A 26,692-nucleotide genomic window follows, 5' to 3' on the forward strand; every position below is an offset into this window, starting at 1 on the left:
AGGAGGCGCACACCCGTGCAGTGGGGCGGAGCTTCTCGGGCGTGCGGCAGCAGGGCAGAATGAAAAGTGGGGGCGCACTTCCCAGAGCGGAGTGCAGGATTTCTGTTTCCCTCCGCTTGTGTCTGTGATTCCATCTGCTTTCTCTGTATACGTCTCCGTTCTATTAACAACACCTGTCCTCAATGTGTCTGGATCCAGACGCCCGACAGCCGTACGGGAGCCACATGTACTCTCTCTCCCTCTCTCACTCAAACACACACGTCCACACACGCACACTCATACTCTCTCGTTATTTATGTCTCTTCCGGTCTCTTGTTTAATCCGCATTTGAATTCAGCTCAGGCCGTGAGACCAGCAGCACGGGGACGGAACGCAGCAACGATTAACGCTGCCCGCAGAGGCCCGAGCAACCGGGTCGTTGGCTCGCCGCACGGGTCTGCAAGAGGCCGTCCTTTCCCGTGGACTCCCGTGGTTGGGTGGCCAGCTGCTGCTGTCGAACGGCCGTGCGAACCCCCCCGGTCTGGTCATGGCTGAGGACGCTTTAGCTGGTTGATGGGAGGCTTTTGCTGGCGTGTTTGCAACCGTCCATGGCGTGAGCCATGCCAGGGAGCTTCACGCTAACCTTGGGACGTTAGCGCCAAATGAACTCGATGTGTTAACTTGGGCTTTGCTGAGTTAATGCGCACTGCTGTGCAAACACTCACACCTCACTCTCTGCTAATATTTGCCTTCCCTGGTTCAGATCCAGGTCTCTAGTCCATGAAAATCACATGCAACTATGGAGTGTCAAAAGCAAAAAAAAAAAAAGCCTTTACTGACTGATTAAAAGTGCACACAAAGGACATGTGATGTGTGTGTGTGTGTGTGTGTGTGTGTATGTATGTATGTGTGTGTGTATATATATATATATATATATATATATATATATATATATATATATATATATATAAATTATTTTAAGCTCTAGCACTTCACTGAGCCAGCAAGGTTAAGCTTAGTTCAGCTACCAAGTACCAAGCTATCTGTCATTGGCAGCTACACGAGATGGGTGAGTCCAGATGCACTGCTTGGTTGACTGGGGTGTGTGTGTGTGTGTGTGTGTGTGTGTGTGTGTGTGTGTTTCAGGTTTACTGGGGCAGACACTCTGGTGATGGGTGATGTGACGTATGGAGCCTGCTGCGTGGATGATTTCACCGCCCGCGCCCTGGGAGCCGACTTCATGGTGCACTATGGACACAGCTGTCTGAGTGAGTTACACACACACACACTCTCTCTCTCTCTCACACACACACACACACACACACACACACACACACACACACACACACACACACGCACGCACGCGCACACACACATATATGCAAAAACATATGTATTTGCATTCTGCTTCTTTGATGTTTTTAGAAAGTCTGTATTTTTTAGATTATTTTATGTTAAATTTAGAGTGGGTTGAGCAGGAAAAACTGTCAAAAATAATTTCACCTTACAATGGGGTAAAAAAAATTGAGGGAAATAATCCTTTTACTCCTTTTATTTTAAAGCACAATTATAAAAGAACCGACAGTTACCTCGAACAAAACTGAACTGACTTACGTTCTTGTTTATATTTCCATTGTCTTAAGTGCACTTGAATCTTTAGGCGCTTTACTGGGACATTAATATGAAATGTACCCTGACTCGTGTCAGCATGAGAAAGATCAGAGCGATCTGAACCTTCATAAACTAGCCGATCACCGCACAAAGAGCTTCACACTCAGTCACAACACTCATGTTCGGCAATAGGATGATACCGAAGATGTTTCTGCCGCCCTGAGCTGAGAGCGTTCTGCCCCGGCACAGCCCAAGACTCAGGGTCAGCTTGCTCCAAGGTTCCCAGCCCAACATGTTGCAGGTGCTCGTTGTATCCTGGAGTCGCCAGTTCTCCGGTCATATCGGCTTTCCAGAACTGGACATGTCATTTTATTGGGATGAAGTGACGTGATGACTGGTGGTGGACCTGTGACATCGTAACATGACGTGGCGCGTGGTGCTGGGTTTTGGTGCCACTGATCTTATCAGCGGCCGCCTCCGCCATCGGCGTCGCAGGAGCCCAGAAGCGAGGATCCAGGCCTGTGGTTGCGGGAATGGTTTCAGTTCCATTCTAGTCTTCCGCCAGGCGGGCAGAATGCTGAAAGCAACACGGCAGCGACTGAAATGGCACGTTTTATGTTCAAAATCTTCCATTTTTAGTTTTATGCCGTTTTAAATTCTCTCATGTTTGCAGATTAAGATGAAGATTATAAACAAGAAGACATTTTGTTTTTCCGTTCATCTTTTCCAAGGGCACCGTGCATTACGATGAGCTGCAGAGTCATGAAATGTGGCTGGGTGGGAACATTTGGATGTCATGTTTCTGTCATGTTGTTGTTATAGTGTGCCTGCTGTTTGACACACAGGGTTCCCCTTCCTGTCAAGGGGGGGTGGGGGATCTTGAGAAATCACACCTCTCTCAGACCGAAGCCGGGCCCCAGAGCCCGAGGAGATGCAGGTGCCGTATAGAGTGAGTTCTTTAAGCGCCGAGCACCTCCCTCCTCAAAGCCATTCGACCTGCAGTCACGCACGGACCAGCAGCCCTTTCTGAGGGGCCCTGCTGCACACCGACCCAGCCGATCGATGGGTGCCGTGCATTCAGCTTGTCCTTTGGGGGGGTAATAAAAAACCACCCCAGGGGCTCCTTGCTCGCCCACCCCACCCAGCACCCTCGCCGCCTGCCACCCGTCTGGTGACCTGCGTGCGGCGGGGAGGAAACGTTAAATCAATATGGCCCGGACGTCCACGGCTGCCCATCCTGGCTCTCCTGAATGCCACCAGCAGCTGGAGCCTGCCGCACTGCGCTCCCTGCCCAAGGTCCCTGGGATTATCTGCCCCAGATGAAGCTGATTATGCCAGAGCTACGGCGCTTAATCAGGTCCTAACACCCCGCGAAGGTTAAAATTGTGTTGGTGCATAGATGCAGGAACATTTAATAGATATGAGGGCAGTCTGCAGAAGTTAGGATTAGCGTTAGACAGTAAAGGTGTGTTACCACGGTAACAGGTCCCTCAGCTCTGCTTTTCAGGGTGGGTTTCTTGGAGGAATGTGAGTGGTGCGCATGTGTGTGCACGCGCGCGTGTGTGTCTGAGAAACGTTTCATCTGACAGACAGCACCGTGTGCCATAGGATGCATTGCAAATAAATTGTGATAAGCATCACAAATGAGCCTGTCAAACAGCAGTAGCACGTCGAAGCATCCCCCCCCCCACACGCTTGCACGCACACACACACACATCTTTCCATCATCTTTCATTTCCATTGACTTTATAGGGCTTCGTAGTCCTGCCTGTGCGAGTCGTAAGTGAGCGAGTGAGACGGAGGGACTGTGTTGGGGGAGGGAAGCCCCACTTCCTGTTGACAGCGGCAGTGATTGCACTGATAAAGTGCTCTCGGACTGCTATGCTAATTGGATAAAAGCGCGGATCAATCCCTTGTGCCTCTCTGCTTCCCTGCTCAGCCTCCACCCTCCTGGAAGCAGGCCGCTGGGCACCAGGAACATGTCTGTTACAGTCGCAGTCTCGCCACACGTGTGGGTCTACACGCGTGTGTTTACGCGGCTCTAACCTGCGCAGCCTCCAGCCTCGTTTCCCGTTCAGCAGTGCCTCCACTAATCCATCCATCCTTTTTCTTTCTCTATGACGTCCCCTAGCCGACCCCCTCCACCCGCCTACCCTCCATCAGACCCCTCTGCCCCCGCCTACACTCCACCCAGCTCTCTCCCCTCTCTCTCTCCCCTCTCTCTCTCTCCCCTCTCTCTCTCTCCCCTCTCTCTCTCTCTCTCTCTCTGTCTCCCGTACTCTCTCTCTCACCTCTCTCTCTCCCCCCTCTCTCTCTCTCTCTCTCCCCTCTCTCTCTCCCCTCTCTCTCTCTCTCTCTCCCTCTCTCTCTCTCCTCTCTCTCTCTCTCTCTCCTCTCTCTCTCTCTCTCTCTCTCTCCCTCTCTCTCTCCTCTCTCTCTCTCTCTCCTCTCCTTCATCCTGGCTCTGCCCCCCATCTTCCCTTCTTTTGCTTATTTGTAAAATGGCTCGTGTTTGTGTTATCGCTCCAGAAATGGCCGTTGTATGAGAGCACTGGGTGAATGTGGTAAGAGCGGCTCTAATTATGTTCGTTAGCACCTAACGATCACGTACGGGAGGGCACGCGTCTCTGTCTCTCTGGTGTAGTAAAGGGGATGTAATAAATGGAATTAATCATAACTGTTTGTCCCATTTCTTTCCTTTAATAATTGTGAACCTTAACTAGACATGTATGGCCTCACACACACACACACACACACACACACACACACACACAGTTTTATTGTTAATTTGTTATTGTTTTATTTTATTCTTCTTCGCGCAATTTAGCATTATTATCATAGATTTAAAAGAATATCATCACTCAACTCAGATATGTATCTGTCTGTCTCTCTCTGTCTTTTGTAAAAAGTTCCCATAGACGCCACAGCTGGGATAAAGATGCTCTATGTCTTTGTGGACATCCAGATGGACACTGCCCATTTCCTGGACACGCTCCGCTTCAACTTCCCTCCAGGAAGCTCGCTCGCCCTCGTCAGCACCATCCAGTTTGTGGCTGCCCTGCAGGTGACCTTTGACCTTGCCACTTGCGCACTGATGCCCACTGTCCATTTTGAGATTCAGTCTCGATACCCATCTCCTCCCTCTTCTGCTGGACTGTTGGTCGAGTGTGTGTGTGTGTGTGTGTGTGTTTCACATTGTTGGGTTGGGAATGTGATGTGGGTGTGCACCATGCGTTTACAGTTTTATTGGTTTCTAACTTGTAAAGGAAGTGGAATAAAGTTAGTGGAGTTCACTGGTGTGCTTGGACTTTATATAAGTCTGACAGTCCTCTGTGCCCGCACACACACACACACACACACACACACACACACACACACATCTTTGCATCGTGACCTCTGTTATTTCAGGACATACCCCTGCATACATTGTGTTGCATGCTGGGTGCCGTGTGTAGGCCAGCACCTGCACATGCATGCATACAGACCTGTGTGTGGGTGCGAATATGAACACACGTGAGCGTGTGTGTGGGCGCGAATGTGTGTGTATGTGAGTGAGCGTGTGATGCTCAGTGCTTTGCTGTCTCCCATCAGCGCCCCTGTGTGTCCCCGGCAGGCAGCGAGCGCGGAGCTGAGGCCTGAATACGAGGTGCTGGTGCCCCAGTGTCGGCCACTCTCTCCGGGGGAGATCCTCGGTTGCACCTCCCCACGCCTGGAAACACCCGTCGATGCCATCATGTGAGCGTCATCTTCTGTCTCTGTAGCCATTTGCCCTCAAACAGACACATAAAAGACATAGCATTTAAGTGTCTGTGTGTGTGTCTGTGTGTGTGTCTGTGCGTGTGTCTAACCTGTGGGTGCGTGCGTGTGTGTGCGCGCAGGTGTGTGTGCGTGCGTCTAGCGTGTGTCTGTGTGTGCGCGCGTGTCTGTGTGTGCGCGCGTGTCTGTGTGCGCGCGTGTGTGTTTGTGTCTAGTGCGTGTGTGTGTGCGCGCAGGTGTGTGTCTAGCATGTGTGTGTGGGCGCGCGTGTGCACGCGCGTCTGTGTGCGCGTGCGTGTGTGTGTGTGTCTAGTGCGTGTGCGTGTGTCTAGCGTGTGTGTCTAGCGTGTGGGTGTGCGCGCATGTGTGTGCGCGCGTGTCTGTGTGTGTGTGCGTGTGTGCGTGCGCGCAGGTGTGTGCGTGTGTCTAGCGTGTGTCTGTGTGTCTAGCGTGTGTGTCTAGCGTGTGTGTCTAGAGTGTGGGTGTGCGCGCAGGTGTGTGCGTGTGTCTGTGTGCGTGTGTCTGTGTGTGTGTGCGCGTGTGTGTGTGCGCATGTGTTTGTGTGTCTGTGTGCGTGTGTCTGTGTGCGTGCGTGCGCGCGCATGTCTGTGTGTGCGCGTGCGTGTGTATGTGTGTGTCTAGTGCGTGTGCGTGTGTCATGCATGTGGGTGTGCGCGTGTGTGTGTGCGCGCGCGCGTGTGTGTGCGTGTGTGTGTCTAGTGCGTGTGTGTGTGCGCGCAGGTGTGTGTGCGTGTGTCTAGCGTGTGTCTGTGTGCGCGTGCGTGTGTGTGTGTGTCTAGCGTGTGGGTGTGCGCGCGTGTCTGTGTGCGCGTGTCTGTGTGTGTGTGCGTGCAGGTGTGTGTGCGTGTGTCTAGCGTGTGTATGTGTGTGTGCGTATGTCTGTGTGTGCGCGTCTGTGTGGGCGCGTCTGTGTGTGCGCGCGTGTGTGTGAGCGTGTGTGTGTGTGTTTGTGTCTAGTGCGTGTGTGTGTGTGCGCGTGTGTCTAGAGTGTGTCTGTGTGCGCGCGCGTGTGTGTGCGTGCGTGTGTGTGTTTGTGTCTAGTGCGCGTGTGTGTACGCGTGTCTGTCCGCGCGTGTGTGTGTGCACGTGTCTGTGTGCGTGTGTGTGTGTGTGTGTGCGTGTGTGTTTGTGTTTAAATTGATTCAGTGTTATGATGCTGTTAACTGTGCCATCCACATCCCCCATGAAATGTTTACGAGTGTAGAGTGTGTGAGTGTTTCTACGGGAATGGTCATTTTCACATGTTGCCATAGTCTCGTGTACAAGTGTACCCATACACAAGCGCATGCACATATCTCAGAAATAACTCTCAAGATCCCTTTTGTATCACAGTATGTGTTCTGTGTCTGTGTGCATGTGTGTGTACGTTCATGAAGGACAGTGTTTATTCCAGGGAGTATATTTGAGCGTGTTTGTGTGTGTGAGTGTGAGAAGGACAGGGTTCATACACCAGAGGGTATTTGTGAGCATAACATGTGTTTGTACGTGTGCTTGTGTGCATGTACGTTCCTGAAGGACAGTATTCATACAAAGAAGGGTATTTGTGAGCATAATTGTGTGTGCGCGCATCTGTGCGTGTACGTTCTTGAAGGACAGTATTCATACAAAGGAGGGTATTCGTGAGCATAATTGTGTGTGTGTGTGTGTGCGCGTGTGTGCGCACTCTCATGCACATGCCTGAAGGACTGTGCCCATACGTGGGTGACTTGCGTGTGTGTGTGGATGTGTGAGTGTATGTTAATTGGTGTGCGATGGTTAATTCTGTCTGCAGGTGCTGGAGGGTTTGTAGACTGTGCAGCGCTGACTGGGAGCTGGTGCATGTGCAGAGCGCTGTCAGGGGATTAGACCACTGACATGAGGAGAGCAGAGATTAGCCAGACCCCTCAGTCCACTGTTTGTGGGATTTAGACCCCCTGTGGTTGTCTGTCTCTGTGTGTGTGTGTGTGTGTGTGTGTGTGTGTGTTTTTGCCTAAGCATTAGCTGTCCCCTTTTCATCAGTCTTCTCCAGTCCACACACACATGCGCGTATATGCGTCACCTCCACACAACTGATGCAACACTGTGCTCAAGCCATGTCACTTTAACCCTTACAGGACACCCACATAATGGCACCATCAGTGTTCGTGAACTGCCCACTTGTGTGGCTAAATCCAGCAACCTGCTCCTGGAGGGACATCGCTTACTTACCGCTCCAATTATATTATACCTTCCAAGCCATCGTAATGAGATTACATGCTAATTAAAGCTCAGGAGCTGGGCTTCTTTAGAAGATATAGGCCTGCGTGCATGGGGCTCTTTTATTAATGACCATGGGAAGGCAGAACAGAGCATTGTTAAATAATAGAAAAGCTATTGGCTCCTGTGTTCTGCCTCTGAGGAGAGCATAAAGCTCTCTCTGGGCTGGAGAGTGAGGAATGGCTTACGTGTTTGCTCCCCACCCCTTCGCCAAGCAGAAAGATCCCCCTCATTATACTAATGGGCTGCAGGCGCGTTGAGTCAGCCGCCCAGCGGAGGGGCTTTGAACGCACTAAGCGAGAGTGGTTTTGTTCAGTGGCGAGCAGCCGGGGCTCTCAGAGCCGGGGGGCTTCTCCTCGGCCGGACTGGAGCATGGTAGGAGCAGTAAGGCTGGAACCGGGACTCCGGAAGTGCTCCATTTTGCTGGCGGGACTGGTGAGGCTAGCACCTCTACCAACGCCTCTCACGGGAGTAAGAACAGGAGTGCGTATGTGAGTGCAAGACAGGCTGGGTTCACTTCAGCCTACGGGGATCCCACCCACTCGACGTTCGGTTTGATTTCAGAAAGGCGGACTAATTAACACCCATGTTTCTGATCTTCTGGCCTTATGTGGGGCTGCAGGTGTAATACACTTCACTATTACGTGTAGCTGTGTGTGTGTGTGTGTGTGTGTGTGTGTGTGTGTGTGTGTGTGTGTGTGCGTGCGTGCGTGTGTGCGTGCGTGCGTGTGTGCGTGCGTGCGTGCGTGCGTGCGTGCGTGCGTGCGTGCGTGCGCGCGTGTAAATGAGAGTGTGTGCACCCAAGTTGTTGACTTGCGGGAATCTATTCATCTCTCTCCTCTCCGTGGGTGGAGCTCGTGTCTCCGCCCGCAGGGGGTGGAGCCTCTGCCTGAAGCTGGGAGACGTGCCGCCAACGCTGTTCTCTCACTCCCGGTCTCTCCGGGTCTGACGCAGCCTGTGTTTGCGTCTCCAGATACCTCGGCGACGGAAGGTTCCACTTGGAGTCCATCATGATCGCCAACCCAGACACACCAGCTTACAGGTAAGCCCACCCTTCAGAGCTTCTCGGCGCCAGGAATGCACGCTTCCGACGCACCTCGGAAAGAGTTCAGTGGCGGCTCTCCCTCCTACAGGTACGATCCGTACAGTAAGGTGTTCTCCCGGGAGTACTACGACCATGAGGCCATGCAGGCCAGCAGGCTGCAGGCCATAGAGACGGCCCGTTCGGCCCGGAGGTGGGGCCTCATTCTGGGCACGCTCGGACGGCAGGGCAATCCCAAAATCCTGGAGGTGAGAGACAGCACAGTTTTCTCATGGCCGTGTGTGGCGTTTGCTAATGCTTCTCACCCGTAACGCACTATCCACCCCACACACACACACACACACACACACACACACACACCCGAACACCCACACAAAGGCACACACACGAAGGAGCCCACAAACAGATACACAGAGTAGCGTTAACAGCCACACACAGCCTGCTCCCCGTTATACAGCTGTCGCGGACTCTGCTGGGGGTCGTAGACGGTTGTTTGGGTGGGGCCGGGGGTCTTGCCTTTAGCTTCCTCCGTCCCTCACTTCCCAGTTTGCTTTTTTTTTTATCAGTTCTCTCGCTGTTTGCGTCGGACTCTGCGTGGACTGCCCCTCCGATTGTCTCGTCGCTTCTTAATCGGCGTGTGCGCAGGACGGGAGAGAGAGGGAAGCAGTCAGCTTCGCATCAGCTCCTGTTTCGCTGTCGAGACATTTTTAAAGCCGTCGTTCGTTGGTTACAAGAAGACTGTAAATGGACAAACAGATGCTCAGTTGGTCACTCCAGGAGTGCAGGTCTTTGTAGCCTGTGCGCGCGCACGCGTGTGTTGCTTCGTGATTGCACAGGTTTTTCCGCCGCGTATATCCCCACCGGAGATGAAACGCTGTCCCACGTTTGGAGAACGGAGCCTATTTGAATCTGAACAGTAAAAAACCCCCCAAAAAACCAAAAAAAAAACCAACAACTGCAAAACAATTAAGTTGTTTTAAGAGAATAAAACTAAGCGTGTGTGTGTTGAGGAGGAGAGACGCCTGACACCAGGGGACCCGTTAGTGCCTGTCACTCATCTCTTCTGGGCTGAACTCCGGAGTAGTGTTGGCGGTGCCGGCACAGGGGGCTCAGAACACCCACACTCCAGGTGCCTTTGAAGCTGTAGTAGAAATGGATTTGTGTAGGCCGGCTGCTTATGTAGTTTCTTTTATATTATATTTCATAATTTGTAGTCTTATTTAATTAATGTGCTATATTATTATCATATCAACCATGTAATCTATATTTAATGCACTTGAAGATTTGGACTAAAAAGGTGTTATAACGAATACAAGTTATTAATCTAATTAATATGATGATTAGTAGCAGTCTAGCCTTTGTCTCCATTAGTTTTCTCACTCATTTAGAGAAGACGCAGACACTATTTATTTTGTTTGTTTGTGAAGCCATGCCCAGCTTGTGTTCGCTAATGTGGCGAGTTGTTTGCCAGAAATGTTAACAGTCCAGTGTGCTTCCCCCCTCCCAGTGTAGTGCTGTACATCGCCTGATTAAGGTTATACCTGTAGAATAGTCCTTGTGTACACTCGAATAAGTGGAAAGGATGGGATAGTGGGATAGGGTCACACACACACACACACACACATGCGCACACACACACTCACTCTCTCTGAAAGACCCTTGAAGGAGAAGAAGGATGTCGTGATGTTTGTGTTTGGGATTTTGGGTTTGCTGTGCCTCCGCTCTTCCGTTAACCAGGGCAACAGGCTTTTGGCAGCAAATCCTCATATTACTCCCGTTTCCTTCAAATTCAGGTGAAGACATGTTTAATGCAATAGTGCATGTATTCTTACTACCAACCAGACTACGACGACCGTGCAAGACACACATTAGAAGACGAGGCTGTCTGCTTGTCCCGTTAGTTATACATCACCAATGACATTTTTACAGACACCTTTTGTCCAAACTGTCCTGCCTGGCTCCCAAATTTAAAGGAGCGCCGAAGTTCCACGCACTCTGAATTCTTTGTCTTGTGTGGCGTCTCAGGTGTGTGACAGCGGGGTGATTGGGCACAGCGCAGGGTCACTGGGTAATTGGCTGTGGTTTCTTTCTCTCACCTGTATTAACCCCCAGCATCCTTCTCTCCCTCCTTCTTTCCGCTCTCTTTCTCGCATTTCTTTGTCACTCGTGCTGTTTTCTGTTTCTTTCTATCTCTCACGTTGTCCGTCTGTCTTTCTCCCACGCTCGGCACATTCTCTCTCTCTCTCTCTCTCTCTCTCTCTCTCTCTCTCTCGCTCTCTCTCTCTCTCTCTCTTGCTCTCTCTCTCTCTCTCTCTCTCTGTCTCTCCCTCCCTCTCTCTCTCTCTCTCTCCCTCCCTCTCTCTCTCTCCCCCTCTCTCTCTCTCTCTCTCTCTCTCTCTCTCTCTCTCTCGCTCTCACTTTCTCTCTCTTTCCCCTCTCTCTCTCTCTCTCTCGTTTTCTCTCTCTTCCCCTCTCGTGCACTCTCTTTCCCCTCTCTCTCTCTCTCTCTCTCTCTCTCTCTCTCTCTCTCTCTCTCTCTCTCTCTCTCTCTCTCTCCGCAGCATTTGGAGTTGAAGCTGAAGGCTCTTGGCAGGTTGTTCACCAGGGTGCTCCTCTCCGAGATCTTCCCGAACAAGCTGGCACTGATGGCAGATGTCGACGCGTGAGTCCCCGCCACCGTCTTCATGCAGAGTCACGTTCTCATTTTCGCGCAATTACAAATCAGCTCGTATTATTCACACAAGGCAGCCTCCCCCGATATGAAACACACACTAATCTCGCCTTCAGTGCCCCCCGAGGACACGCGGGAACAAAAAGAAACAGGAGGAGCCGAGTTTGACAGCTGGGGCAGCCGGCACTGATGGCCTGGCAGCGTCGTTTCATAACCAACCCCTCCACTCCCTCCTGGAGAGTACCAAGAGAGTGACACTTCTCCTCAGAACTCTTCGCTCTTTGGTTGCCATGATCTAAGGTGGATTTAGGCTGTAACCTAACAGATTCCTAGGGGTGGGGTTTTGGTTTTTTTTTAAAGCATAAAAACCAGTCCTGACCTAAGGTGGCTTTAACTCGTGGTCCAGGGTGGTTTTTAACCACGGATTATGGTGTTTCTCTCCTGCTATTGTGAGCTACAGTGTGGTACAAGACTTTAATTAGGGGCCATGTAGCACTGGGACACACCTCTTAATCACTGAATTCACGTATTTCATTCGGTTCCGTTGCCACGCGGCCACATGAAGTTACGGGGCGGGGTCGCCGAGTGCTGAGGTCTACGGTGCGTAAAGGTCGACGGCGTTCTGCTGCCTCAGTACCTGCAGAGTTCCAGGCCTCCTCTGGCATTAACATCGGCGCCAGAAGCCCAGCCGCTGCACGCCAGCCTTACGTCGCCAAGAGCAACACCATGCCTCGGACGGAGCGGTGTAAAGCACGCCGCCACTGGACTTTGGAGCAGTGGAAACGTGTCCTGTGGAGTGACGGATCACGCTCCTCTGTCGGGAAGGCTGATGAGTCTGGATTTGGCAGGAGAACATGACCTGCCTGACTGCGTTGTCTAAGCTTTGGTGGAGGAGGGGTAATGCTGTGGGGTTGGTTTTCAGGGGTTGGCCTGACCCCCTTTGTTCCGGTGAAGGCTATTCTTAATGCTTCAACATACCAAATTCCCACAGACACACTCCAAAATCTCATAGAATGCCTTCCCTAAAGAATGGAATCTGTTACAGCTGCGAAGGGGGAACCAACCCTATGTTAATGCTTATGGACTTAGTATGTACTCGGTTCCCCTGCGTTCCCTGGGCCGAGCTTAGAAAGCTCCATCTGAGCATCTGTTTGGGCTGGTGTGTCCTGGTGAGCCGGCACGAAGCCCAGTTCTGATGCATCGTCATCGTCATGCCTCAGACCCCACCAGCCCCGGCCTTTCGCTGGGACAGGGGAGTATCACGACCTCCGTCTGCACACACAGAATGGGAGAGAGGACAGGAGGTTCAGGGGAGAGGGAGGGAGGGAGGAGGAGGAGGAGGCTGCGAAAGACGGCGCGGATCTCGGCGCACGCCCCGGTCGTGCCTCTCTCGAGCTTCTGGGAGCATCGTTGCCTAATCCCAGCAGGAAGTGACACACAGGAGCTCACGGCTCCGCTCCTCCAGGCAGCTTCCTTTCTGCTGCCATGCTGGGTCAAGCCAACAGAGCAACTCGTGCGGACTCGTGAGCTCCTACCCTCCGCGGGAGGTGGGGGAGGAAGTCTACAGCGCCTACAGTGGGATAAATTTATCCCGCCTACAGCGGGATAAATAGCAGAGATAGCAGAGGGGCAGACACGCCACTTAGGCACTTTCAGTGGGCCAAAGCCCTGTCCCCAGGGGGTCTCTGCTCGCCTGTGCAGGGGGGTTTCAGTACACGGCAGGCGGATGGGAGCATATTGGGGTCTGCTCCGGTCTGAGGGGAAATTCCACGCTCTCCCGTGTTCTGCCCGAACTGCAATATTCCCCGGCCCACACCGTTCATTCCGGCCTGATAGAAACGGGTCCAGGGACGACACACCTGAGGCTCTAATCCTCGTGAGGCAGACCTTTTCTGTTTTGTTTTTTGTTTTGTTTTGTTCTGGGTTTTTTTAAACTGCACTTGCATGGGCCTTTTGTACTGCGCTAAGAACAGCATGTGCTCTGTGGACAAAGACTAACGGCAACAAAAAGAGCTGTTAAACACACACACAAACACACACACACACACACACACTCACTCTCACACACACTCACTCTCACACACACTCACTCTCACACACACTCACACACACTCACTCTCACACACACTCACTCTCACACACACACTCACACACACACACACACACACACTCACACGCACGCAGACACACACGCTCACACATACACACACACACACACACACACACGCACATACACACACGCACATGCACACCCACGCACACACACTCACATACACACACACTCACTACAGACTCACCCACACACATTACCGACCCAGACATTAGCACTTCTACCCTACTTTGAGCTAATGCTTTCTCCATTAAAACCTCAGGACATAGCAAGACGCGGTTCCGATTTTGTACCCCAAATGTCTCCATCTTTTCTTGTTACACGCTGTGCGTTTAACACCAGACGTGGATCCACAGAGCGCCGTCATACACATCATGCCCTCTTCCTAAAGCGTTCATCTGTGCCGTCGTATTTCTCGGTTTCTAGCAGGTGGAATGGCTAATTAAAATCCATTCTGTCTAGCAGAAGTGAGGAGGTGCTAACCGCATGCTAACTCCCCCCACCACTCCACGTCTGTTCCTCTGTCAGGTGGTTTCATGTCGTGCCGCATGGTCTCCAAGTGAGGGTGTTCACACACCTGCCCACAACCCTTCTCTCACCGGACAAGACTGTGTGTGGGGGTAGGGGGGTTGGACTTTTTTATCCATTTGTTTTCATTTAACCTTTTATTTAACCAGGTTATAATTCACACTGAGACTAAAAATCTCTCGTGCATTGAGCCCTGGCCAAGAAGGCAGGAGACACACCAGGAGACAGACATCAACAACCACGAAAAGAACACGGCCCTCAGTGGAGAGCAATTGGGATGTGGTGCGGAATCACGTGGGTCCCTGCTACGGGCCTCGCCGTGGCGGGACCGCCCTCCGCCCCACCCCGGAGGGAATCCAGACGGGCCTGAACGGGTCTGCGGGTCTGCGGCTCAGCCAGACCCTGCCACTGCGCAGCCCGATGAACATCAGTGTCTCTGCTGCTTGCTAATCCTCGCCGTCTGAGTCATCTGTCCGACGCCCACCCACCCGCCTGCCCCGCGACTACGCCCACCCACCCGCCTGCCCCGCGACTACGCCCACCCACCCGCCTGCCCCGCCGGCCTATAGTGGCCCGTCTGCCATGCTCACGCAGAGAAAAGCTCCGGGCCAAGTCACACAGAGCATGAGCTAGCGGTCCGCACTGAATCAGGATAGTGGGGGAGAAAGGTTGGAGCGCTCTGTGTGTGTGTGTGTGTGTGTGTGTGTGTGTGTGTGTGTGTGTGTGTGTGTGTGTGTGTGTGTGTGTGGTTCGTTACAGATGAGGCTCTAATTTTTAGCTTAAGACACACTGCATTAGTGGGAGAGGGAACAAGATGTCAAGGTAAACTTTGCCCCCCGTCGAAACTCTTGAATTTTGACGACCTCCAGATAACGTTGTGTAATGTTGAAGGCACAGTGATGTAATGTTCTTCATCCAGAGCCGCTTCTTCCTCGGCTCCTGCTTTTGAGCAGGTTCAGCCGTTCAGCTAATGTTGCCGCCGCAGTGTTTACTGCTCTCTCGTCCCCCTGCTGGAAGTGGAGCTCTGGCTGCAGGTTCTTCTGCATCTCCCCAACATCTCCCCTCTCAGTCTTCAGTCTTCTGCTGCTGCTCGCAATCACCTCACACTCCTCGATCCCATTCTCTCTCCCTCTCTCTCTCTCCCCATTTAAACACTCTCTCCCTGTTCCCTTTTTACTCACTGGATGCTGCTGCTGTGTGCGTTCGGTCCATGGAGACGAGAGCATTTTTTTTTTTTTTCCCCCGTCCTGGTTCACCTCGCTCCCCTCCTCCCGCCCCTCTCGCTGCTCCTCCTGCTTCCTGTCCCCTCCCCCTCCTTCCCACCTCCCTCGCAATCCCCCAGCCTCCCCCTTGTGCTGCCTGTTGCCGTCGGCCAGAGCCGACTGTGAAGACTCGTATATTTACAGCCGAGGGCTGGGTGTGGAAGCCAGGCACTACTGTCGGACCTATCAGGAGAACTGTGCCTTGCCTCTTAAAACTCCCTCTCTCTCCCTCTCTCTCTCTCTCTCTCTCTCTCTCTCTCTCCCTCTCTCTCTCCCCCCCCCCCTCTCTCTCCCTCTCTCCGTCTCTGTCTGTAGGTGGGTGCAGATCGCATGTCCACGCCTCTCCATCGACTGGGGCACTGTGTTCCCCAAACCCCTGCTTTCTCCCTACGAGGTACACACGTTTTACACCCTCACAACAACTGCCTCGTCCCCACCACCCGTCTCGCTATCACAGCGAGACAGGGAGAGCCAGCGCTCGCGTGCGCACGCGAGCCTGCCGCCCTCACGCACCACGGCAGTCTCCAGGCTTATTTACGCTTCAGAGGAAGTCACACTTCCCAGAGCTAGTTGGCTCACCTTGCTCTGTGCCAGGACTTTCGCTTTATTTGCTTTTCTTTATTTTTGCACAGCCATGCGAAGCCGAGTGCCGCTGGTGGGCGGAGTTAGCGGTCCTCGCGTGGTGGCCTTGTCGGGGTGGTGCGCGTCTCCGGCTGCACGCACCAGCGGCCCATGTTTACAAAGTGCATGCGTGCGTGCGTGCGTGCATGTGTGTGTCCGCGTTCACCGTTCACTTCATGACATCACGAGAGGAGAAAACGCTTTTAAGCATGTCCGTGTTAATTGTACATAATATTTTGCAATGTCACAGACACACACACACACACACACACGCCGATCTAGGCTGTATATTTTTCCTGCATATTTTATGTTGTTTATCAGGCATGTCAGAGAAGGAGAGCCTGTGTTTCAGTGCAGAAAAGCAGCTCCTCTCCATCCCTTCATTTCTCCCTCACCTCCCTCCGTGTCTTTCTGTCTTTCGAAGCTGACTGCTGCACTACAGCTGCCAGCGTGGCTCGTAACCAGTGCTGCGTGGACCACCGGAGATGGTGGCCTGGAACCAGTCAGGTGCTGGGCTGAATCCTCAGGCTTCTTCAAATAGACAAATTCAGGGAACTTCACTTGTCCACAGCAAAAATGCACCTCCCACATCATAGAGTACATCACAAATATGACTGCTAGACCTGTATTGATTGTTTTCTTGATGCAGGCTCTTCAGTCATGTCATTAACTTCAGATGTATGAAAGAAATATAAGACCTTTAACAAAGACAGTATGAAACAGTATGAAAAAATATCAGACTATAGCAGAGTAGAACATTCATGGATGCAATGCTGACATCTCTAGGGTGTCTCTCACACACACACACACACACACACACACACACACACACACGCATTCCCCCTTTTGCTATAATCAGCAGTGCTAGTTCATTAACTATAATAGCTAGTGTCTGTGTAAATCCGGACACCTGACCAGCCGGGCATCTTGCGAGGCATTGCCCTGCACCTTGCACACACCCGCCTGGTCTGATTCAAAGTGCCCCCCCCCCCCCCCCCCCCCCCCCCGTTCCTCTGTTTCTTCGATTTGCATCAGCCCTGCAACTCGAGCTCACGTGAAGTGCTCCAGCAGCACCAGATAATGAGGAACCACGTGGAAATCAGCATGATGGGTTATTTATTCCGCGTTTTTCTCTCCGCGCCTGTGTCTGCTTTGGCCGCGGCACCGGGAGAGGGCCAGTGATGCGGCGGCAGTTATTTCGGCGTGCGCCGCGTTGTATTTATAGTGCGCAAGACACACTCACCTCCTCTGCCGGCGTAGGGATTACGGGGAGCAGCCAGGAAGCGGCGGACGCAGGGGCTGAGGCGCACGGAGGAGGCACGGAATGATGAAAAGGCCGGGAGAGGCGGAAGAGCGGTGAGGGAGGGTGGGAGCGGAAGGGGAATGGTGGCAGTGGCGGAGCCGTGTGTGTTTTACCGGAGAGGTGATGAAAAGAATCCTTCAAATCCTGAGTTATTATTTGTAGCCCGGGGGCGCGCTGGCACTAACAGACTCGGCATAAGCATTTGAAAAAAGAAAACTTCCATTAGCGAGCATTATTCCGTAGCTGACTGGAGCCTCTCTGCGAGAGGAGGAGGAGGAGGAGGAGGAGGAGGAGTGAATATCGTGTTAAGGGCAGGATGGATATGCGTCGCATGCCGGCCTATTTATTGAGCAGAGTTTGTTTATGAGGTAATATCGTCCCGCTCCCGGAGACAATACTTCATAAACATAATATCCCATCCTTCCTATGGTATTAGCGCGCAGCTTTAAGGGAAGTGTCAGTGGCCAGGCGGCCTGCGCCGCCCATCAACACTGGAGAAGCAGAGGCGAGGCGAGGCGGGTGTGTGGCCCTGGGGCGACGGCTCAGGGAGATACGGCGCCGGGAGAGCCCCGCCGAGGCCCCGGCCCAGGCTGGACTCGCTGCTACAGGAAGTGTTGCTGCCTCTGAGGAGTTTGCACCGTTTCCACGGCTCCCAGTAGGCTGGGTGGAGAAAGAGGCTGCTATACAAAGCTTTCTTCCCCTTTTCCTCCTGAGCTTTTAGGTGTGTAATATTGATGTGCAATCATTTGATATATATATATATATTTTTTTGTATTGCTGCCATGACAGAACAAATCATGCAGCCTCTGACATTTTCCAAGTCACTGTGCACAAACGCAGCAAAGAAGTGCCGTTAAGTTGAACTAATGAGTTTCTAAGCAAATGCACATTTACTGTTTCCATAGTTGCGCCCCCCCCACCCCACCCCACCACCCCGTGTGTGGTGGTGGGGGGCATCAAAGCATGGAGGACAACGGAATAGCTGTGTGTGTGCGTAGCAGATTAGGAATGGTGGGATAGTCGAGCTTCGTGACAATCCTGGATAGAGGGCCCTTTAGTAGCGGAGATTTTCTGGTGGTATTTATCAAAGAAGCCACAAAAAAAACCAACTTGGGTTTTATAAACGATAGATTGTTGTCTCTGTCTGCCCCCCCAATCCCACCCTCTCAGGCAGCAGTAGCCCTGCAGCAGATAGAATGGCAGAAGGTGTATCCCATGGACTTCTACTCCAATCAGAGCCTGGGGCCTTGGGCCCCCAATCACCTGGACAACCAGCCCAGACGGCCGCGATGCAAGCAGCCGCAGGTGTGTGTGCCAGATCCGCGTATATATATGTACGCGCGTGAGAGAGATTTTGTTCAGAATGATTGATGCAGAGAAACGATTTGCTCAGAAATCTCGGGAGGTTCTTGCTCATAAAAGCAGATGGTGTTTAGATAAGGACACACAGACCTGCGCTGCTACAGCGACACCCAGTGGCGAGGAGCCTGTTGGGATGCAGGAAGATTTTAGCATCTGCTTGGCATAATTCATTCCCCCTTCAGTGTGCAGTGTGCAGTTTGTTCCACTGGAAAGAGGTTACTACAGGTCACCGAAGTGTTGACAAGGTGTATTCTGTGAAGGCACTCTTAGCTTGTACCACAGGCATTTTGATACTAACAGGTAGCCAATAATCACGGCTACATAAATTCCATCTGTGTGAAATTGTTGAAGAATAAATGTCAGAATAATTGTGGTGTTGGTAACACACAGATTTCTGTATTACACCTGCAGTGAGTGGAGGAAATTCAAGCCTAACTGATTCGTGTTCTGCTCACTCCTCTGTAGAAGGCAGCAGGCACATGCTGCTTACAGCAGAAGACGACTGGTGCCTGTGAGCACAGCGCCCCCTGTAGCTGCCAGCCGGAACGAACACCCTGCTAACGAGCAACAAGCTCGACAGCCAACCACAGCCCAGCATCTGCGCCCTGCCGGAGACAGCCAATCGCAGGCCAGCGCTCCACGCTGTTGTCAGAGCACTGTGGATGTCATCTTTCCAGAGCCCTCTGCACTCTCAAAGCTCTAGATCAAATCTGCACCCACCTGAATACAACAAGAGCATCTGTTTCCGTGCATGCGTGTGTGTGTGTGTGTGCATTTGCGAGCGCGTGTGTGTGTACTTGCGAGCGCGTGTGTGTGTGTACCTGCGAGCGCGCGTCTGGGTAAGAAAGGGGCCGACCAATGGAGACAGACGACCCTGAGTGCACATTGTTTGTTTCAGATTGCAGCCATGTGGGTGGCTAGTTAAATGCAATCATCTTGTCTCTGGGGCGAGAAAGGAACTGCCGCACACTTAGAGCTGTTGACCTTCACACGCTCTGTTGAAGGCAAAATTGCAGTTAGGAATGAAAGTGCGCTGAGAAATTCTTTTCAGCAAAGAAAACTCCCCTTTCCGTGTTGGTGGCTGTCACGCCAGTGATGGTAGCAGAGCTCTTGCGTTTGCATGTCAAACTTGAAATGTTTTTGGCATTAATGCACTGTATTTTTATACAAAGCCAAATTAAATATTTTAATTGCAGGAAGTCTTGTGGACAGTGTGCTTGACTGGGGAATAAAGCATGGACTAGATCTGGCCAACAGAATGGTGTACTTTTATTGAAACCAAATGTGTACTTTATGCAAACCAAATTAGATAGATCCTACTTAAAAACACACATTTACAGAATACTACTCTATAATGTAACTCTGCATGTAAGTACAGTACAAATGGTGTTGGGTCTTGTGTCTACAATAGAAATTGGGATTAATTTGAGTATTCTGCTACAGTGTTTATTTTATATATATATATATATATATATATATATATATATATATATATATATATATATATATATATATATTGTGTGTGTGTGTATAATATTTAGTCAAGACATTTTGTATGTTTCACTACTAAATGGCTGGATTGCACATTCCAGTATTAAAGTTGGATTGTCTAATTAGCCCCTAGCGTTTCTACACTTAATGCTATAAGATTATAATAAAATTACACAATTCACCATACTTTTTAGAGCTGTGTGTGTGTGTGTGTGTGTGTGTGTGTTATAACAGCCCACCCGAGTTTCAGTTGTATTGATTTTCTCTTGCAATCGAGTTGCTATGCGTACTTGCTCTGAGTTTCCTGTTGGTGTGTCATCTTTACCTGCATGTGCACTAGATGGCGCTCTAAGCATGCAGAAGCGGATCTGTGTAATGCAGTAATGAGCGCTTCATTAATGAGACTGATTTATTGATGGATTTTGCATGGCAATGACTGGAATTATTGCGCACATTTGTGTGTTAAATGGCAGATTCGTTGGTTTCCATCACAGATTTGATCAAAATTGCTGTTTCCGATGCATAGTGAAACTGTCCCCTGTAGTTGCAGTAGGCCTACTGAGAAACAGACTATTATGCTACAGATTCTCCTGGTGTTAAGGAAAGAAAAATAAATGTCTTTATTTCCCTTTTCTGCTGTATCGTGGTGTGTCTGTATTATTTATTCGGAACATTAGGAACAAATAACGTTTGAGGGTTTTTTTTTTTTTAAACTGCTGTCAGTTGCTGCACCCACCGACAGTTTATTTATTTGCTGTTATTATTATTATTATTATTTAGACTCTTTGGTAGCCAGATCTGGGAGAGCGAGGACGAGGACTACGAGCATGGCGGCGACAGCCAGTTTTCCACTCGTTCAGGAGTCACTTTTGTGCCATTTCAAACTAGCAGCAGCTCCTTCACGCATGCAGCCGTAAAGTTGGAGCCCGTGAGAGTGAGCGACTAAAGCTGCTTGCTAGTAAATCCGTGGCGTGTAAACGTGCGGACTGGTCGTGTGCAGCGGCCATTTTGAAGGGTCCGATCCGTTTTTGCTGTTGTTTTCCAGGGCGGCAGAGAGCTGTGCGAGGGACTAAATTGTTGTGGTTTTTGCAGCTCGCCCGGGAGAAGACGGACTGCTTCCGTTGCGTGTGTAAACCCCCCGCCCCGCATACTTTATCTGGGTTCTCCCCATCTTGTGTCAGTAAACGTCTAGTCACTGAAGTAAAACCCGCGCTGTCACATTTCTAAATAAGCACTGTTTATTCACAGAATCAGTCCTGAAGTTTAATTTCTGCAATTCGAGTTTTTGCTGCCGGGACAGAGTTTCCTCTTTCTGAGGCGCAGAGACTGGCACCGTCTCTAAGGACATCCTCCGTCCCATGTAGAGCGCACCGCATCTGATCTTAAGACGTTCATATTCATGAACGTGTCCCGGTGGCCCCGCCCCCTGGCGTTGCGGTTCCCATGGCAACCCACGCTTTCCATGTGCTGCCTTGTGTTCGGTTTCGCTCCGTTCGTCATCCTCGTTTTGCTGTCCGCTCCGCTTATTGAGTGCAACACCCGTGTCTAGTTTATGTGTCGGTTTTTGTGACCGTAACCTTATTTCTCGCCCCGTTACGCTATCTAGTCCTGTCCCTGGTCTGTCTCTAGCCCTGCCAGCTACTTTTTTTCTGTTCTCCGTTCGTCGTGTTGTATGTTCGTTTTGGTTATACCGTTAAGCTCCGAGACGGGGCCCAGAGACTCTGCTCCAGCTAACGAAATAAAGGCTCTGAATGTGTTTGCGGTGATTCCGGTTTATCCGGGGTGGGGCTGCCTTTCCGTGAATGGCTGATGGCACTAAAGATGCTATGGGCCAATACACACTTCAGTATTAAAATACTTAAATGGGATTCTATTTGTAGCGCTCTCAGTGGCCGCTAAGAAGAGTGCTCACCGGGAATCGTACTCTCAAAGGCCAGTCCCATAAAGGGTATGCAAAATGAAGCCAGTAAAGACTGCTAAAAACCGGGGTTTACATTATATCACTTACATTTGTTTTTGCAACAGTTTCCCCTTTTAAAAATTGGTGCCTTTGAAAACTTAGAAGAGTGCTGTACTGGAGTGTGTTTGAGCCCAAGGAGAACTTGCAAAGTGATGGTAAGTTTCTCAGTATTGACGCAGTTGGCGAGGTTGTGGTATGCACAGTTATGAAGAATGGGAAACAGTCTGAATAAAGTCTGGATAGAAAAACAGCAAATCTATCTTTTAAGTGTTCTTATGTGTGATTGCTTCCAGATGGGCTGAAAATCTTTCTCTCACTTACACACTCACACACTCACACACTCACTCACACACTCACACACTCACTCACTCACACACACACACACACACACACACACACACACACACACACACACACACACACATTTCTGTTGTCATAAGCTGGTATTTTCTCTTGGCTGGTCAGAGGCAGCCAGAGGAGTACTGAGCAGGATCAGTAGTTCTTCAGACACTAATATTTCTGAACGTTAACCACTTACCTGAAAAGAAAAAGGAGATATTATTCCACGGGCATTTTAACTTTTTAGGTGAATGTGTGTTGTGTAGCTGAATGCTGCTATAATGAAAATCATGTTACATTTTATTTGAAGCCTCGGTGTGGGTTTCACCTTCACCAGTCCCTCAGTGTGGGACTGGAATGTCAGATTGCATTTGGCACATTTTCCAGTAACACTAGCAGCACCTTTTGGTCTGTTTGTCTAAAGTGTCCATCTGGTATCTTTTCAAGCCTTTTCTTCTTTCCTCAATACATTGTCATAGATATTCTGAGGATGTTTATTATGGGTTGTCATGGATCAGACGTTTGACTCAAAGCGAACGAGACAACCCATTATTACTAAATGAATGCCAAATTTATGTGCATTTGGGGTGGGCAGATGTACATGTGTGTGTGTGTGTGTGTGTGTGTGTGTGTGTGTGTGTGTGTGTGTGTTGCTCATCAGGAAGGAGATGCAGGAGGCAGCTGCTCCTGTGAAGAGCCTGACAAATGGTTTATCTTCCTGAGACAGGAAATGTTGACTCACCTCATCTCACCATCTCCATCTCTGTTATCTTTCTCTCTCACTCACTCTTTTTCTTTCACTCTCTCATACAAACATATACATACACATTCATTTTCTATCCTTGTGGGCAAGTACAAGTATCTTATTAGTCCCAATACCAATACCCTTACATTACAAATACTAAACCTAGCACAACTCTTGACACTATAGTTACACCTGGCCACTATTGTAAGACTAAGCCTAAACCCATAGAATGAATCTCAATAACTCGAGATACCCCCCAACACAAACATTCTTTATTTTATCCTTGTGGACACCTACATTTAAGTTTAAATTACAGAGTATTAGTCCTAATACTAATCCATTACCTGACATAACTCCTAAACCTAACTTAACTCAAATTAGAACACTATTTACACAAATGTAAGCATCGTAAGATAAACCCTAAGCCTAAAAGTAAATTTAATTTCAAGAACTGAGAACTACCACCCATTTTACACACACACACACACACACACACACACACACACACACACAATATTAAGCCTTTCCCACAAAGACAGTAAAACAAGACCACAAGCACACATGGGTTCCTCTGGATTTTCTAAGATTCCATGTGAGATGTGCTTAGGACAGGCTCAAGCTGTGAAAGCGTAGTACCAAACCCAGAGCCCACTGTGAAGTGCCTCTGGCTCCTTGAGTCTGCAGCTCACAACATGGACCCCAGGGACTATGCTGCCACCAACCTCTGCTACTGGAGCTGCATTTCAGCCACTTCCCACTAGTCTGTTACCTGGGCCTGATCTTCTCATTAACATTATGGAGGCGATAATCATTATTGTTCTGTTGCCTATGTATCATGCAACCGTGGTTCTTCAGATCCAGGTGCTCTGTCAGAATATCTAGTGATTATCAAAGATGTGGAGCGGCAGGCAGGTCAAAATGACATTCAAAATTTACAGACTTTCAGTTGGATTAAGACAAAACACAAATAAGTCTAAATTAAAAAAACAAAAACAAAAAAAAAAACATTTATTAATTTTTTCATATATCACGCAGAATCCTATCATGTTCAATATGAGTGCTTTATATATGAAATTCTAAAGCATATTTCCAAAGCACATTTTAAATGAATACTCAAAGGTTTCAATAATATTAATTTTACTGCAGCTACATATGTTGTTATTCTAACATGATGATAGTACTGCACAATTTACTTCATTAAAAAATTAAGAACATTTAATGTGTTCTGAATGATGTGAAGCTGATTCCAAAATGAATCAGAACTATAAAGTACTGAGGATGTTATTATACTAAAATTATATCCAGAATACCCTGCATTTGGAAACGTAATCAAATTTCAAGGCTTTTTGGAAAAATCTTACATTACATAAGATGTTTATAAGTAAAATAACAGGAAATGGACAAATTAAATACTGATAGAAGCCTCAGAGATGAGGAAGAGCTTGTGATGTTTGAAAACAGAATAGATATGAGGAAGGACAGAGAAACGAGGACGACTGACTTTAAATAACGCGACATTTATCTGTGGACGTAATGTTAAGAAACAATGAATTGACTGTCAGAGAGATGTTATTTTGTGATGTGATTTGTACTGTTGGGAGCAGTGTAAAAGCGAGATGCATTTTAAAAGCGAGCTTGTGAGTGGTAGCGAGACGCGCAGAAGTGCGATGAGAAATAAGGTTTGGTGTGGGATTTAACAGGGATAAAAAGAGAGAGATATCAAGTGGTGTAACCGGGATGACTAATTATGTGTGGGAGGTCAGTCTGCCCTGTACCATAAAGCCAAAACCACCTCTGCAAAAAATAATAAAATAAATAAGTAACAAATAAATAAAGAAAGAATTAAAAACCGCAATGAAACCACTGCAAAACAGCACGGAGATGAGCTGTTATTTCTCGCGCTCGCGCTCCCTCGTCGTGTTCTTTCTGCTGCTTAGTCATGCCCGTTCTCTCCGTCTACACTCTTCTGCACCTCTGAGAGCTCTTCTCCTGCGGCTGATCCAAAGTTAGGGAAATATGAAAGACACCGACCCGATGAGTCATACCCGTTGCTAATAACGGTGCTTCTTTGACGCGCTTGTCTGCAGTGCGGTCCAGTTAGAAGCACGTCGGCTCGCCGTGCAGCCCCGGTCAGTGCACGCTCTCCTCCGTCCTGTCCACAGTTGCAGCCGTTCGTCTCAGTCAGTTCGGTTAACCCGTATTTCCGGCGTGCCCTGCACGTAGCCGGCCCTCACCCATCAGGGTTACTGAACGACTGACTACACGGCGCGCTCGTGCATTGTCGGGGACCTACAGGGACACTGTGCTGCGCGAGCGACACACGGCCACCCCACTGCTGTGGGCGTTCTACCCGCGAGCCCTGGTGTCCGAGCAGTAAGCGTCTTTTGCACGCCGTGTGTGTCTTAACATACAAGCTCTTGCATTCCAGGGAGCGAAGTCTCTTACACACTCAGTACCAATAACAGGCTCCCTCACGTTCATGCATCCATTTGAGAGAGTTGACATATTGACTTAATTGTACTGTGCTTGTTTTTTGTCAATATCCACGTAGCACAGATGTGTACATCTAGTGCAACAAGCGCTCTTTGTGTTTATTTGAGTTATTCTCAGTTTTCAGTGTCACTCAAGTTAAAGCACATTGCTGTATATATTTAGCTCTCTTGTTACCTGTCTGGGTTCCTAGTCTGTTCAGCGCTGCTTTATTCTCTGTACACTAGGCTTAAGCATATGGCCAAAGCCCTGTCACCTTCAGTGTTAACAAAGGTAAAACAATGATGCATTTTCATACTGTACCTTTCAGGAGAAATAATAATGTGGGTAGACAATACAGGGTTACAGTCACCTCCTTCTTTCTGTATATTTATCTTGCTCTCTCTCTCTCTCTCTCCCTCCCTCCCTCCCTCCCTCCCTCTCTCTCTCCCTCTCTTTCTCTCTCTCTCTCTCATGCTTTCCTTCTCTTCCATTCTTTTTCTCTCACTCTCTTGCGTTCTTTTAGATACAGCAGCGGCTGTTCACAGGACTGTTGGCGGTGAGACAGTATCAGGCGTGCAGTGCAGTCTGGTCAAACAGTGTCTTCTGCTTCTTTACCTATTAGTCCACACTGGTTTATTTTTGCATTGAGAGCAGATGGACTCAACAAGCCCATAGCACTTTAGCACGTGAAAGTGGCTGTGAGCTAATTCAATTTGACACATATAAGTAACCATTAAATGGTTGTTAAATGTGTTTAAATAGTCGTTCTTGTCTGTCTAATGTTTCATAAAAGCAATTTAGGTGTGCCCAGATCACACCAATAAAGGAAGGTGTCTGTTCTGTTGCCACGTTCGCCCCCTAGCGACCATGGCTGTAGACTGTTACCAGTGTTGCTGTTGCTACAGTAACAATCTAAAGCCACGGTCACCATGGAGATAGCAATGGGGGGGGGGGGGTATTTGCAGTGGAAACTGCAGATGCGCTTATTTGATTGGATAGCCGGCTAAACCACTACCCACATATGCAGATTGGGGGTTTCCAGGAAAGGTGGCGTGGATTCTTCTCACTGGTGTCCTCCTGCTTGGATGCACCGTGCACAGCAACAGTAAGTCTGAGCTGGCCTTGGTCTTCTTCAAGTGCTGGAGCAGTCAGCAGAGGTTTGTCAGGCATCAGTAGCCATGACT

At 49.7% G+C, this 26,692-nt stretch overlaps 1 protein-coding gene across 3 annotated transcripts in view; it reads left to right on the plus strand.

The window, feature by feature from the left end:
- dph1 (diphthamide biosynthesis 1) overlaps positions 1–26,145 on the plus strand; it is a 60,356-nt gene extending 34,211 nt beyond the window's left edge. For 2 of the 3 annotated variants that reach the window (XM_026997811.2, XM_035534467.1), the window contains 9 exons: positions 1,126–1,247; positions 4,500–4,654; positions 5,204–5,325; positions 8,576–8,644; positions 8,736–8,892; positions 11,206–11,306; positions 15,531–15,609; positions 18,310–18,444; positions 18,967–19,757. In XM_026997811.2, coding sequence (XP_026853612.2) covers positions 1,126–1,247; positions 4,500–4,654; positions 5,204–5,325; positions 8,576–8,644; positions 8,736–8,892; positions 11,206–11,306; positions 15,531–15,609; positions 18,310–18,444; positions 18,967–19,062 — 1,036 coding nt within the window. In that variant the 3' untranslated portion in view covers positions 19,063–19,757. Of the gene's footprint in view, positions 1–1,125; positions 1,248–4,499; positions 4,655–5,203; positions 5,326–8,575; positions 8,645–8,735; positions 8,893–11,205; positions 11,307–15,530; positions 15,610–18,309; positions 18,445–18,966; positions 19,758–26,031 lie in introns of those variants that run through there. The other variant, XM_026997812.2, reaches the window with a different exon arrangement.
- The last annotated feature ends 547 nt before the right edge of the window (positions 26,146–26,692 follow it).

This window comes from Electrophorus electricus, chromosome 15, assembly GCF_013358815.1.
Source record: "Electrophorus electricus isolate fEleEle1 chromosome 15, fEleEle1.pri, whole genome shotgun sequence".
Lineage (NCBI taxonomy): Eukaryota > Metazoa > Chordata > Actinopteri > Gymnotiformes > Gymnotidae > Electrophorus > Electrophorus electricus.